The following is a 15,292-nucleotide window of genomic DNA, read 5'->3' on the forward strand; positions in this document are numbered from 1 at the left end:
CATGGAGGGGCCCTCGGTCAAAAAACAAATTCACCAAAAACGAGTTGGTGGTGTAAGGCGTAGCGGGCCTTTCACGGCCAATTATCATCCACAATAAAGGCGTGTGGTTGTTTTCTCTTTTGGGGTTAAATCACAATTCTGGTTGTCGTCCGATGAAGCTGGTTGTGATCACCAACGAATTGTAAATGTGGGTTTACTCTCCAAAACACGGGTGTGATGAACGTCATAATTGGCACGTTCTGTTTACGTGACAAACGGGTTGAACGACGCATTCATATTTACGCGATCTAACCCGAAACGAATTTGATATAGGAAGAAGAAATACTATTTTTATTTTACCAGATAAAGCCCGCTGAGCTATGTAGCTCTTTTTAATAAGCGACCTGGCCACAAATGAGAGCTCAGCGAAGTGGATTACGATGTGGAAAAATGTATTTGCAGCTCAATACTTTCAACGCATGTCTTAATGCTAAATGTGCAGGGAAACACCATCGGACCCGGAGAAAAGTCCGACCACGGGGAGATCCGTGTAAACTACAAATATGACGGTGTTAATATCTCGCCACCGTGGGTTAAAAAAAAACCTCAAACCCACGCATGCGGTCACTACTCCTCCAGCTCGAGTGGAATTTCACTCAATCTTTGGCTTGTTTACACAACTGCTGAGCACACACTGTACCCAAAAGGGCACGTCTAACGGCCAGCACACACAGCACTTTTATCATCATACTAGTTGACGAGGCAACACGTTTTTGTATTGAATTGAGCAAGATTACTATATTTATTGAGCTTTGAAAAAAACAAGACGAAGATAAGAGGGAGTGAATTGCAGAAAGAGAAGTGCTGTGACCTTCAGCGTGGTGAATGAGTGGGGTGGGTGAGTGCTGTTGTGACCTGCACTGTGGCGACTGGGCAAGTCGTCTGGGTGACCTGCAGAGTGGTGTTTGGACAGCAGCACTGGTGAATGGTGATGCTGGCCCATTTGAGTGCCCAGCGGTAGCGCGTTCTCTGCTTATTGGAGATTCGCAGTTCGAAACCGGAAGGCCGCCCTGATTCATGCACTGCCCTATGGGTACCTGTCCAGATCAAACGGGACAGGTGACAACCCTAATATACTGCCCACATAATTGGTAAGCATACAAAACGTATCCTTCAAAGACTGCTGAAATGATGCACTCACAGAAGGCTGTGGGGCCAATGGGTTGTGTAAAATATATTTTATGTCGAGACAGATATGACATTGTCTGCCGATCTATTTTCGATTCCCCACGACAAACATGACTATTGCGTTACGTATTATAACACCCACAAGATTTTAAATAAAAATTTCAGTATTTTAGGAAACCAACCCGTCTGGGAATTGACATCTGTGCCGACCAAGGAACGGATTTCTACCGATATCTGATGGTTTTGTGTTGAACTTTATTACAGAATGCTGCAGTTTTATGTCTAGGTTTGTAATGTAGTTTTCTCATCTGTGTGCGCAGTAAACCTTTGCTCAATGGGAGATTGATAAATGCCCCCTGCTGACCCAATAGATCGCAGTTGGAATCCTGCAGACAGTAAAAGTGGACGTTTAAGATGCCACTCAAGGATCGGAATCTGCCCCAGCTCTCAGATTCATAGCAACGCAGACATTAGACCCAAGGTACTTCACTTTCATTCTCTTCCCTCCAAAAGTGATGTCATCAGGTGACGTCACTTTGAAAATCACGAAGGCACGTTACAGTATGCAAATACATACATCTGAAGACGATAAAAACACAATCCTAAATGTTTGAACCTGAAACGCATCCCCGGCTGCAGAACGGAGGCAACACTGGATCGCTCCGCGACTACAAAGCGCCACCGTGTGGACACATTGAGTTGTGCACTCGCGCGGCAAAGACCATCCAAGCGACCGCGAGCAATGTTGGTTGTGAACGCAACTCCGCTTGTTTCCATCCTCGCGTCTTCAATGACTCATCGACACAAGAGCAGCAGTTGCATCCCAATCTCGAGTGGGATGACCACCGCCGTGTCTCCACTCATTTCGATGGTCCAAGTTGCCCCATGCTCAAACCTTAACACAGTGAATCGAGTGGGCAATTTTTTTTTTTGCTATTAGTTCCTCCATTTTGCATTTGTACAAAGTTGACTCCAAAGTTCATATCTCGTCCTTGACAGGACACAATGAAATTATTTTTACGGCTCAATAATAAGAAATGTATTGTCAATCAGCTGTGCAGTGATGTCACAACCGTGGCTGTTGATATCGTGGGTGGAGCAAGCGGTTGGCAGACCTATCTCCAGGCCCATCACCACACTTAGAATGGTGACCAGAACAGATTGTTCACGTTCAAGGGTGACAACTTGAAGCGTCAACTTCACAATAATAAATACTGTGCGAGTCCCTGGGGGGCAGGGGTCGCTAACAGACGGCTCCGGAGCCGCATGCAGCTCAAGGGCCACCTTCGTGACGATATTCAGGGCCACCTTCGCGTATTCACAACTCTTGAATTATTCTTGTACCGAATTGTAAAACTGTCTCTTCTCGTTAGTTTGGTTGCATTCCCTTGCCCCGGAGTAACGGTGATTGTGCAATATATTTTACTTTCGTTACACTCTCAAGTAAGACTGACTTTTTCAAAAAAACGTTTAAAAAACAAAAGTAGCTTAATTAACAATATTTTACTCTTAAAAAAACATTTCCAAACAATTAGAATTATACATCCATAATATACAAAATGTTATTCTTCATAGGTCAATTGAACACAATTTACAAAAATACGACAGTGTTATGTACAAAAATCATGAAAATATTGCATCAAAATCTTGAGGATAATAAAACTGTAAATGCAACGAGCATAAACTTATTATTGATGTTAACATCATCCAATTGTGATGAAAATGCCAGAGTATGCAAAATATGAAGCAATCGTTTTTTGTTATAATATCAAAATCTGACTAGAACAGCAAAGGCTTTTATTCTCATTATCAGCCAGGTAATTCAGATGGAGAGTGAGTGGCTCGCAATCGGAAGGCCCCGAGGTCAATTCTAGGTCAAAGGTCGACTCAACTCAACATTCTTCCTGGGTCTTTAAAAGAGAATCCACTTTGTGGGGAAGTCAACAGTGGTTGTCTAATGGAAAAAACTCTGCCCCACCAGGTGAATGTGACATTTCCACCACTGGCTCAGGGTTGTTAACAGGTGATGAGCAACGCTTCATTGCTAATTTGAGCTGGAAAATACTTGGGCTTTCAGAGCAAAATGACAGGATGTAGACATCCCAGGCTCACACCCATTGGTCTTGAACCAGCGTAGCCAATCGCACACCAAACAGAGTCAGCAAATGAAGAAGACATCCTCCAGCAGCTGCGTTTCCTCATAGTTGTCCCCTGAGATCCCCGCCACTGCACTTGGATGGAAGGGCTCCGGCGCAGGTCCGCGTCGTCTCGTTGGCTTGAAGAAACACTCACCGATGACACGACTCGGAGAGGTAGTCAGCGACTCGCCCAGCGAGTACACCAACCCGTCGTACCTGTGGAAAAACAAATCAGTCACAACGTAGACTAGACACAATCTTGTGCAACAATAATCACGTACTACCACTCTTTAGTATTTAAGTAACCCTATAACTTGAACCAGTTGCCAATACCAAATGTACTATCATTACTATTGATGGGGGATATTTTAACGTAAAAAAAATGTTCATATTTTTTCAAAATGTATAGCTTTGATGCCTGTCCGTATATCAGACAGTTGGCCACTTGGTATGTTATGCGAATCGTAAAAACCAAATAGTGAAAAGGCTCACAAGTTTACCTTTGGGGTGAAGGAGAGCTCGTTAGCACTGGCAGGAAACTGGGAACGTGGGAACTTGCAGCCGTCTCTTGACTGTTGGTAAATATGAAGCAGCACAGACGATGGTGATTGGGATATGGAGGCAGGGCAACAAGTGAGCATTCATGGGAGGGTGGCCATGGGGTAGGTGCTAATAGCCTTCTATAGTCTGCTTATAGATTATGAAGACAATAATAACGTAGAACATTTGGTATTTTTACTATTTATATAGAGCAAGGCTATCATGAAGAAAGGTGATACGTTTCACATAGTCTGCAGAGGCTTCACAGTTGGGGACGATATTGCTATGTAAACACATTTGACAAATGTGGACAATGATGCCAGCACAGAGTGGCCTAACTGTTAAATTTAACGTACTGACCACCTACAAAATGAAAACGTAGTTATCGTAATGAAGTGTAAAATATCATGTTTTGTAAACGGATAACACTGCCAACAAAACAGATGGACAAAGTAAATCCCGCCACGTCACCACATGGTGCTTAACCTCCAATAATGCGAGTTCAACCCCGATGAAGCTTGGAGAGCTGAATGGAGTTCAAAAGAACTCACAAACACCTTGTTGTGAAAGACTCAACACAGAACACCCCCGAGTTTCATCTTCCACGAAGCTCAGGGTCCACCCTAACCCACATCTGCACAAACCATGGTGGATGCAGATACCTGATGCACAAATGTAAAATTAAAAACTCTCCAGTAGTGTGCGACTGTGGTCATCCAGAACAGACCGTACAACATATAACGACGCAATGCCCGATTCACAAATACGAAGGAGACATCACAGCAATACAACTCCACTGCTCCTGCTGCGGTTATCTGGCTTGACCACCTGAATGTGAAATTGTAGTTCTTCCTCTGCATCTACATCAGCCGTACGGAAGGAGGAGACCACTTGGTACGCGCGAGCACTCACCGCGAGTGAGGGGGTGCTCCATGTCGCTTTCGTGCAGCTGCCAATCGCGCCTCCTGCTGCGCCAGCAGCTGGCTCAGCCGCTCCCTCTCCCATTCAAGCTCCCGCCGCTGCTTCTCCACGTCTGCCTTGGTTGCGCGTGCGGACCCAACGGCTCCACTACCATCGCACCCCTCTTGCACCTCCCTCGCACGATTCCGCACCCCGTCACTTGTACCACCTTCACCTCCCACCTCAACTTGCCTCCTCTCATCCAACTCCAGCCGTTGTCTTTGCACTGCAGGTCTTGCCTCTTCTAGTTCGCTCACATTTTCTCTCCCGGCATTTCTCTCACATTCCTGCAGAACCTTCATCCTGCCATTCCTCTCAATGCCGCCCCTTCCCTGACTGACGTCCGCTAATCTCTCGTATTCTCGTCGCGATCTGCTCTCATGCATGTCCTCGGGAACCCTCGCCATCTCTCCCTGCTCATGAACATTTCTCCGGACAGTTGCTGTTGGAATGGCAGAGTGCTCAGCAGGAACACACTCCCCCTGCTCCTCATTCTGTCCGTTAACTCCAACCTCCTCACACTGCCACCCTGAGTCTGTGTCGCTCCTCCTACCTCTACTCTGCCTCATCATCCCTTCATCTCTAGCATGATTCCTGCTGTCGCTGTTTAACATCCCAGCGTCACTTCTTACAAGGGTTCCTTTATTTCCTACTTCTGGTACCAGTCCCGCTTCTGTAGTCCCTTGTCTTGGCACTAGGGAAGAAACAACACTCACCGACCCCGGCGGTTGGAAGCCCCCCTTTTGTGTCTCCGTTCTGACAGGACCTGCCTCGAGGCCAAACCTTGGATTGCCATCTTGTCCAATCCCCCCGTTTCGTGCATGGCTGCGTGTCGGTCTCTGCAGGGGGCTGTGTGCTGCTGAATTACGTTGGGGTGCATTATGGACGGTGTGCGCCGACAGCTGTTGGGAGTTGGGTCGTGCTACGTGGTGGTGGGAACTCTGCGAGGGAGATAAAGAAAGCGGCAGTGTGAACCCATTTGGTGGATGTGTAGCAAGCATCCTGCTCTCTATCTCACCACCCTGTGCTGATGGTGCCTCATGGTGAGAACTGTTTGCCTGCCCCTGTCCCACTGATAAAGACACATGATGAGGGGGACATAACTGTGATGTGATTCCCTGTGCATTCCCAGACCGCATTCCAGCAGGAACTACCGGATTGATTACAGCTGGAGAACCTGTGCGGTTCCCATAGGCAACTCCATATTCCCTCGGGGAGTAAAAGCCACGTGCCATTGCTGCCTGACTTCCCATCGACGTCTCAGTTTGCCTGTCTGTGTCTCGAGCCGGGTGAAGCGCAATACGTGGCCTGCCCGAGGGAGGGCTGCCAAAATCAGCAGCACCAAGAAAGGGCTGGGCCCCTGGAGTTGTCTGGAAGAGAACAGAACAAACGCTGAGACTGGTTTCAGGCTTGTTGAAACCAATGCCAGTGAACTGCCGGATGTGATCGGCAAAAGGATAGAGTTCATTTCAACAGCTGTTTTAAAATCAAGTTGATCAGGAACCTAAATTCATGTTCAAACTCTATTTTTTACATTTATCGTTATCCATAATATGCAATAATTTTACTATGTAAACAAATGTGTTGGTGCATGTACGGTTGTACGTATGAATTCTATTTCGTTTTTTTTCCACTTGCTTATTTAAAATTACATTTAGATCTAATTCTCAAGCACAAAACTCGTGCTCCATAGCAACCTCATCTCACGTGGCAGTGACATGGCCCAGTAGTAACGTGTTTGTCACTTGTTCAGAGGTTCGAGGTTTGATTCTTGCAGGCCGCCCTGGTTATTCCCAATCCTCACTGCCTCCCCAACTCCGAACAACAGGCGTAAGCCACTTCAGCTCGGCAAATGACGATGCCAATTGCCGCGTGTGAATACTGACCGCGTGATTTTCTGCACGGGCCTGCATGCCGATCAAGTGTGTGCGCGTAGAAAGCTCTTCCTGGTACGCAAGCAGCAGCTGCTGGCACTCCGAGTACTGCAATCGCAAGGGTGGGATGGCTGTCAAGGAGAAGACACTACCACAAAACTGAACAACCTTCGCCCAAATGACTGTGGTGTCATCTCACGGAATCTTTAGCACCACGTGAATACGACATTCATATATTCATATACATTTTCACAATAGGGTTATATGGCAATGCGCATCTGGCTTTAAAATACGGCCGAAGGATTTTCATTTATGGTGCGATAAATGCTTAAATATCTCAAAGCGCTTCACATCACATTTCACCTCAACCAATCCACTTCCCTATGGCGGTCTAGCCTAGGAGATCTCTGTTGGCAATTGTTCCAACATGGCACAAAGTCTACGCAGCAACTGCCTGCAAATGGGTACAGTTCGCCTTCAAGATGCAATATCACCGTGTGTTTTTTTCCCAATGAACAAATTTGCATGTCATTTTTCTAATTTCAACCGTGACGAAGGCAGACATGGCTTACTTTTTTTCAAATCATGTCACGAGATCTTTAACGTCCACTGTAAAGGTAGATTTGGAGTGTAAATGTTGTTAATACGCCCACGATATTAACTAGGGCAGTTGGGGGGCTCGAACCGCCAACTCCTGCAACAAGCAGCAAATGCACTACCGCTTGGCCATGTCACTGCCCAATGGGAATGTTTCTTGAGAGATGCCAATAGGGAAGAGATAATGACACTGTGGCATGTCCAAACGGGACATCGTAGGACTTCGGTGGTTATCCTCGAAGGATCTAACTTATCTAGATGAAGCTATATTAAAGGTAGTTTGATATTCCTGCCAAAAAGACCTAAATCATATTTTTTCACCATTGGGAAATAGGCCGAGATCGTGTTAACTGCAGCTTGTAAGACGTTAGTTTTACCAGATCCATGCGCTAGTCTAGCCCTCTCATGGGTGTGGACAGCACAGTTTGGCAGTTGTCAATTGAGCGGCATTGCAGAAAGGATATCCTCCCTCTCCTTAAGAATGAGTTCCTGCCTCTCCTCCACCTGCTGGAGCTTCTGCTGATACGAAAGTGTCTCCGCTGAGAGACGGTCCTCACATAGCTCCTTCTCCTCACTCAACCTGCAGCCACACGTGCACACACACACACATAACGCTCACACAGATGTCCACGCACAAAATTCACACCAACTTTTCCCATACAGAGACATAAACACACAACGTTCACACCCATAAAGACATTCGTTATATTACCGACGCAATATAAATGTAAGTTGCCGTTGTTGTTTGCCGACCTGGCTAGCTCTCGAACGAGATTGGCGACGCGACGCTTATCTTCGGGACACAAGTCTTTCAAGCAGGCCGCCCCACTCCTCGTGCCCACCGCATCACTGCTTGTGCCCACCGCTCCACTGCTGGCACCCGCCCTCTCTGCGGGTCTCCGCTCCGCCCCAACTGCCCCTGACGCCTCCTCGCAGTCTGCGCCTGACTCGAGCTTCGCTCCGTGTCTTGCACTCTGCAGTAGAGACAATACAGCCCGTGCGCGCGAGTGAATGAGCAAATAAAACGCATTTCGTGTTCGTGTTGTTAAAATAGATTTTTTTTGCATTACCTACAACCAAGTGAAAAATAACGATTACCGAATTGCGCACATAAGGAAATGTATAGAACAAACGTGGCATTTTTACCTTATCGACTGAGAGATGAAAGGAACTGGCATGGTGTAATGATTAGCATGTTGGACTTATAATCCAACATCGAAGAGTAGACTAAATACTGTACCCTCTAGAGCACACTCTCGTGGAGGCCCTTCCGCCAGCAGTGGTATCAGTAAGAAGGCAACTGCAGCGTTGCACCTTTACCTTTTCACTGAGAAATTATGGCCAATGTGGCACGTGGTTTGTACGTTCTCACGGGCCAATCAGTGCATTCATTATGAACATTCCACTGCAGATGCTCACCACTTCCTGACTTTCAGAACCAGGAATTGATTGTAAAAACGGTTACCGGTTTACGGGTTGTCGTTTTACAACCCTAGTACAAAACAAGAAATATAATCGTCGAAAAAAATCAAGGATTAGGTGAAGATGCAATTACATATAATATATCCTGATTATGATGACTTAGGATGCAGAAACACACGTGTTCATGGCGAAGGCCTACAACTCACAACAGCCTACTGAGCTATTCACCGGATTAGAAGACGCACGTTTCCCCCTGTAATTTAAAACAAATGTTGGGTGTGTTTCCTCATCGAATGTATGTACACAAGTACACTGAATGCAATATTGGCATTTGCAGCAGATACATTTAACATGCAGGCTTTCGTGACCAATTCTTGATTGATAACGGATTTTTGGGTCACATCGTTTGAGTAATATGCTAATGATTTTTACAATTCTGGAAATCGCCTGATTATGCTGGTTGCAACTACCAGTAAAACGTCGTATCAAATTGTTGAATATTGTGGATTATTGCTCTTCACACTGCTGTGCCGAATCAGTAATAAATTTTCACATTTGTTCACGTGACATTTATCCGACTTTGTCAGCTGGAGGAGGGTGTACCACACACATTGGCATATTACTCACGAGATCTGACCACAAACAAATCACGAATCAGTGGATACTTTTGTTGCGTTGCGCGCGTGGCATTGCGTGTGCCTGCACTCACACGTGGCACTGTTGCTGCCGTCGCTCCGCTCGTTGCGCCGCCTCTCTTTTCCTTCCGTCTCGCGCCCTGCGCCAGCATCAACGCCGCCTGGGCCTGCGAGTGGGAAGCTCCGAGGCCAGGGGTCCTGGCCTCCACCTCGGACACGCGCCGTGCCCAGGCTGGCGCCAGGGAGCTCGATGACCGCTGGGCAGCGCGCATGTTGCCCTCCACTTCCAGCCCTGCCACAACAATGCGCAGAGAACAGTGGTCAACAGTCGAGTGGCGGCAGGGGGGTGCAATAGAGGCACCTGTGTCTCGCAGCAAGAAGGGCCTGGGTTCCATTCCGACTGTGTAGAGTTTGTATGTTCTCCCCCAGTCCTGCATGGATTTCATCCAGTTTCTCCAGTTTCCTCCGATAGCTAAAAATAAAATGTAACTGGTATTGGCCAAACTTCCCAATGCAGCCATCCCTCATTAAATGCAAACTCAATATTTAGAATTCGGCTAAAACGTAACCAAGAAATTAGGGATCGAATTTTATATACGGCATATTAAATATGCATTTACTGACTTTTGAATCTTTAAATTATAACGTTTGTCCGAGCATGCATTTCACAACACTGATCCGGGTGGTTTGCACGCAATGCATTTCAGACTGTGTTGGTTTGCCGCACTCTTCATGCCACCCAAGCTTGGCTGGTTTTGGTTCAATCCCTTGTGCTGATCACTGTGCAGGAATTCACAATTTTTCAACGTTCTTACTTCAGTAAAAGTCAAGATGTCTAGAAAGACGCCATGGAGTGCAAGTGTTAGCAGAACTACAACAATAGGCCATAAGAACTGTCCAGATCTTTTTTCGCGACTTATTTCGAGTATTTTTTATCAATATTTTATCATAAAATGATCGATTTTCTATTAAATATGTGCTTTAAAAAGGTTTACTGCATTCTAAAGCGTGATTTTATTATGATGCATTCTGTAGGAATGCATCATCAATGATAGAATGGAAGCCAATGAGAACATAGGGCTTGATAAACGGAATTTTGCTTTAGGGACACGTTTTCGGTAAAATATTCCGTATATCGATGGTTGCCCGTACCGACAAATGACTCAATTGGGATGACACGCTGCAACATCGCCCCCTCTCGAGACATCTTGGCAGGACCCTCCTGAAAAATGAGGCGCAAGGCTTGCCTGGGTAAACAAGTTGATAATGACAATTATAAATGTCATTGGGTCAGCATGTCTGTTGAACTTCTTTCGCATCGTACATAGCCAACCGTGCTAATCTGTGCAGCTGCGTGAGCCACAGTCCTGAACCTCACCCATTTCCCCTCGACATCAGGAGGGGGGAGGGTGGATAATGCCAACAACCCCAGCTGCAAGCGATGCAACTTTCATCGGATAGACGAGAGAGACCACGGTGGGTTTGAATGGGGTCCTAGATGGGCACCCACCACCGCAGTGGAAGAATGGTTGGCGCATTGTATAGCCAAGCGCCATGTGGGTCACACATTAAATATAATCGGTAATCCGACAGTGACGTAGCCATGTAAACATCTGGGTGGACAGGGGGGGGGGCTGGCTCTCAGCGCCCAGCAGCAGCGTCTCTGCTTCTCTGCAAGTGACGCCGCTCTGTCGGTGGCGCACAAACGAAGACCCGCGGGCGAGGACACCCAACGACGCAGACTCATCATCACTCCAAGGCGACAGACTCGTCATCACTCCAAGGCGACAGACGTTGTCGACACGTTTCGCTCAACTTGAACTTGGCTCTCGAGCAGCACTTGACCTTGGCTCCGCGCCGCCTCGGTCACGGTCACGCTTTGTCCGTGGAACATTGTGCGCCTCACAATTTACATTCTTCATACTTTAGCCACCTTTTGCCATTATTTTATTTAACTGCAGCGCCGGTAGACCGATTCGATTACCAATCGATTCCAATCCGCTAATTACGACCACGGCAGCTCCATTCATTATTCACTTCAAAAACTAAATGCAACGTTTGTTGAGATACATTTCTATGTGTGCGACAATTCGGTAATGGGTTTTGCCCTTTCGGTGACCGTTAATACGAAACATTATTGTAACAACCCGAACTGCGACACGGCAGCAAGAATCGATCTCGCCGTCTAACCGGCGAATCGCGGAGTCGATTCCCTCGCTCGCGCCACTCAGCCCGCGCTGCCGTCTCCGCGTCTCTCACCGGGGCCCGCCTCGTCGCGGCGCCTCGGGGCCGTGGGCGCGCCGCGAAATGGTGGCTGCTGCTGCTGCTGCTGCGGCTGCTGCTGAGGCTGAGGCAGGAGCGCGGTAGCGGAGGCCGCAGCGGGACGGCGTCGTGATGCGCGGCCCGCCCGCTCCATCCCGCACATATGAATCCCCGCGCGCCGAGCGACTTGCTGCTGCTCGGGGCAGCTGAGCGCGTGACGTCACCGGCCGACGCGATGGCGTCATTCGCCGTGCGGGAGACGGCGAAAGTGGTCATGACGTCATGGCGTCATTCGTCGTGCGGGAGACGGCGAAAGTGGTCATGACGTCATGGCGTCATTCGCCATGCGGGGGACGGCGAAAGTGGTCATGACGTCATTCGCCGTGCGGGAGATGGCGACAGATGTCGTGACGTCATCGCGTCCACAAGGAAATGGCCCCTCCCCCACCTCTTTGGCTGTCGGGGCCCCTAGCACCGCCCCTAACCTCCCCGTTTATTGGAGGAATATTTTCATCGCGGCAGACTCCGACCAAATCCTTCCAAAACCACCACAAATGCTTTCCACCTGAACTATCATGCGATAGATGCCGCCCTTCAGGTGTCCTTCTGTGGCAGCCTCGTGGCCTGTGGCACCACTCCCAGACATCTCGTGGTTATCACGGGCAGAAGCCCAACCTTCAAGCCCCGTATACAACAGGTCTGTAACAATAAACTAATCAACAATCGCCTGCTCCAGAAACTTGCAGGGACAAGCCGGGGCACCTCAGGTGATGTGCTGCCCTCTCACTGATCTACTCAGACAACATTGCCAAGATGTACAATTAAATAACGAAAATGCGAATCATAACTGGAACGCTGAAACCGATATAAATCCCCTGGCTCCCTATTCTGGTGAACAATCTGACACAAAATATCTGCAGAGACACGCAAACTACAAAGGAGTTTGCACGTTTTCTTGCCAATGAAAATCTGCCCATCATCAACCAAGACCTCATCAATGTGCTTCGCTGCTGCCGACTCAAGCCCTGATCCCCTTCTGGGATGATCGTGTCACCATCCTAGAACCTCGCACAGATCCGGAAACACGCTGCCGAACGGAGTGGAACAACGCGGACGTTCAGAATAAACATCTCATTCGAGATCCAAACATCGCACCCTGGCCTCGACATTCCTCGAAGAGGATGGTGGTGGAATCATCAACCGCATCAGGACATCAACATGGCGCTGCTCACATCCCCTTCACAAATGGAAGAGTAAAGACACAAGGCACCGCAGGGCGACTGTGGCCATGCAACACAAACTATGGACCAGATAGCAAGCTACTGTGCTCTGCGTTCCTTCAGTCGAGGGGTAGAAATCAACACTCCACAGAAACTCTCCCCCCGAATCCCTCTCGTGGCGAGCAGACCTCGACCTTTGCCATTTAGCTTCTGAACGTATAGCTGTCATACGCAAGCATATAATATGACCTATTATTCCGATTATTTCGCTGCTATTAATTTCCACATGATGGACCCACTTCGTTGGGATGTCATTTGTGGACAGGTCGCTTCTGAAAAAGAAGCTACAGCTCAGTGGACTTGACCTGGTATAATAAAATAAAAATTTTAAAGTGATTTGCACTCCGAGTATGTTTTGTATTGTTGTTGTAACGTTCTAACCTCCCCCTACTGGACATCTGTGAAAAGAGCTTCATAGCTCATCGGACTCCTCCTGCAGTGTAAATATTCTGGTTCTGAAAATAGCCCCGCCCCTAGCCCCGCCCCTAGCCCCTAGCCCAGCCCCTAGCCCCGCCCCTAGCCCCGCCCCAAATCTCCGACCCCGCCCCCTGCCCTCCGCCAGTGGCGCGTGGCGCCCACGTGACCGCGCCGCACTTCGCCATGTTCCATTGAGAGGCGCGGCGTCCCCACTCCACTTTCGCACTGTACGAGGTAATGCGGCTCCTCCTCCTCGTCGTCGTCGTCGTCGTTGTTGTTGTGGTTGTTGTTGTGGTTGTTGTTGTTGCCACTGCGTTATTACGAATGCGATGACAGATCAGTGTAGCCGTGACCTGCGGGCACTGTCAGAGCCGTTGTGTTGTTTATTCCGGGAAGGTGCCGCGAGTCGAGATCCCGGCTTGGGTGACGGCGGCGGCGGTGGTGGTCGACTTCTGGGCCCCCACATCATCATCATCACCATCACCTCCGGGGTGGATAAATCGAGTACCCACTTTGTTGGGGAAGTCAGCAGCCGGCTGTGCTCTGTCGAGAGAGTCTCCGGGACAAATGTCCGCCTCTGGCCCAGGGCCGCTGCTTGGGGAATGCTCCAAGCAGGAAATCACTTTTGTTGACAGCTACTAGCCCCATTATAACAACGCCGACTGTAACACACGCTGCAGCATTTAGTTTAACATCCAGCAGTCGTGTTGCTGGCCGTTTTGCGTTTTGAGCATCTGTTCGGCAGCTGTGTAACAATACACAGCGCTGTAGACAATATCTATTGTAACATCACAGCTCCTCTACAGCGTAGCGGCTCGTGTGTCGTGTGTTGCAGCATGCGATGTAACACGCAGGACAACTGCTATTGTAATATCAATTACAACGTAGTAGCTGTTATAATATTACACTGTTTAACGTTTTAGCTATGGTGACGGATATGATTACAATGTAACAGCTACAGTAACTGTGACACATCTGTTACAACAGCTGTAATAACACGTATGCTAACATGTATGTTAACATGTATTGACTTGCATCTGTTGCAGCGAGACGGGTATTGTAACGTGGTATAACATCCATGGAATGTGCTATCACGAATGGTATAACAACCACGTATTGTAACGCGTTTCAACAGCCACGTGACGTGTTATAACACGTTACAATAACCGCATCACGTGTTATAATGTAACAGCTATGTAACATGTTCTAGTACACACTGTAACAGCAACGTAACAAGCATCTGTGGCAGAGCGCACGCTAAACAGAGAGGGCCTCCGCTGTCATCCCGCGCGTGTCACCTCCTCACGCAGTTCTCGGGAGGCGGCGGCACCATGAGCACCACTCCGTACAACGAGGACAAGGGCTCCTCGTCCACAGGGGAGCCCGAGTATGGGCACGACCCGGCCAGCGGGGGCATCTTCACTGCCGACTATAAGAAGTGAGTCTCGGGGGGGGGGGGGAGCCGGGGAGGTTGGGGGAGCGACCGGTAGTCGTGGTCTCGAGACCATGCTTTGGTTCTTGGAGTGAGCGTTTTGGGGCGAGGATTCAGATCTGGTGTTATTGGTGTTTTGTACTTGGGAGTCGGGGTCCGTGGGTTAGCGTTGGGGTCACTGTTTTGAGGCCAGGGTTGGAGTCGAGGTCTTGGGGCCAAGGCTACAGGCTGGGAGTCGGGGTCTAAGGATCCGTGTTGTGGAGTCTTGAACTTTGGGTCGGGGTCGAATCGGCATCGCAGCAGGAAGAGCCATCCGTGTTCAGCGTCTGGAAGCAGCAGTCGGGATTGGATGGGTGTGACTGACCAACCTAACTACAGTGTATAAAATATAACATACACGGTGGTTGTTAACATCTCCCTGTTTGGTGATATCAAATCCGGCAGCCTGTCCTGGTTATTATTATACGTGCCTTCCGCTTCATTGAGGATGTACAAGATTCTGTGACGTCGTCTGAAAACGGTAGGTGTTGTGTGTCGGCACCATGGTCCAAATTGGCAAGTTTGAAAC

At 48.5% G+C, this 15,292-nt stretch overlaps 2 protein-coding genes across 3 annotated transcripts in view; one reads left to right on the plus strand and one right to left on the minus strand.

Annotated features, from left to right (window-relative positions):
- Positions 1-2,752: 2,752 nt before the first annotated feature.
- KIAA1328 (KIAA1328 ortholog) lies at positions 2,753-11,823 on the minus strand. Its single transcript, XM_078879124.1, has 8 exons — positions 11,593-11,823; positions 9,408-9,625; positions 8,030-8,250; positions 7,741-7,856; positions 6,692-6,801; positions 4,758-6,175; positions 3,806-3,877; positions 2,753-3,521 (listed from the first exon to the last, which is right to left on the minus strand). The coding sequence occupies exons 1-8, from the start codon at positions 11,756-11,758 to the stop codon at positions 3,326-3,328; spliced, it is 2,517 nt and encodes an 838-aa protein (XP_078735250.1). The 5' UTR covers positions 11,759-11,823; the 3' UTR covers positions 2,753-3,325.
- Positions 11,824-13,441: 1,618 nt separating this feature from the next.
- The window catches only part of AP3B2 (adaptor related protein complex 3 subunit beta 2), a 32,064-nt gene continuing 30,213 nt past the window's right edge, over positions 13,442-15,292 (plus strand). Inside the window, exons 1-2 of one of the 2 annotated variants that reach the window (XM_078879125.1) lie at positions 13,442-13,526; positions 14,603-14,730. In XM_078879125.1, coding sequence (XP_078735251.1) covers positions 14,624-14,730 — 107 coding nt within the window. In that variant the 5' untranslated portion in view covers positions 13,442-13,526; positions 14,603-14,623. The remainder of the gene's footprint in view (positions 13,527-14,602; positions 14,731-15,292) is intronic. The other variant, XM_078879126.1, reaches the window with a different exon arrangement.

The sequence above is a fragment of the Lampetra fluviatilis genome, chromosome 53 (assembly GCF_964198595.1).
Source record: "Lampetra fluviatilis chromosome 53, kcLamFluv1.1, whole genome shotgun sequence".
Lineage (NCBI taxonomy): Eukaryota > Metazoa > Chordata > Hyperoartia > Petromyzontiformes > Petromyzontidae > Lampetra > Lampetra fluviatilis.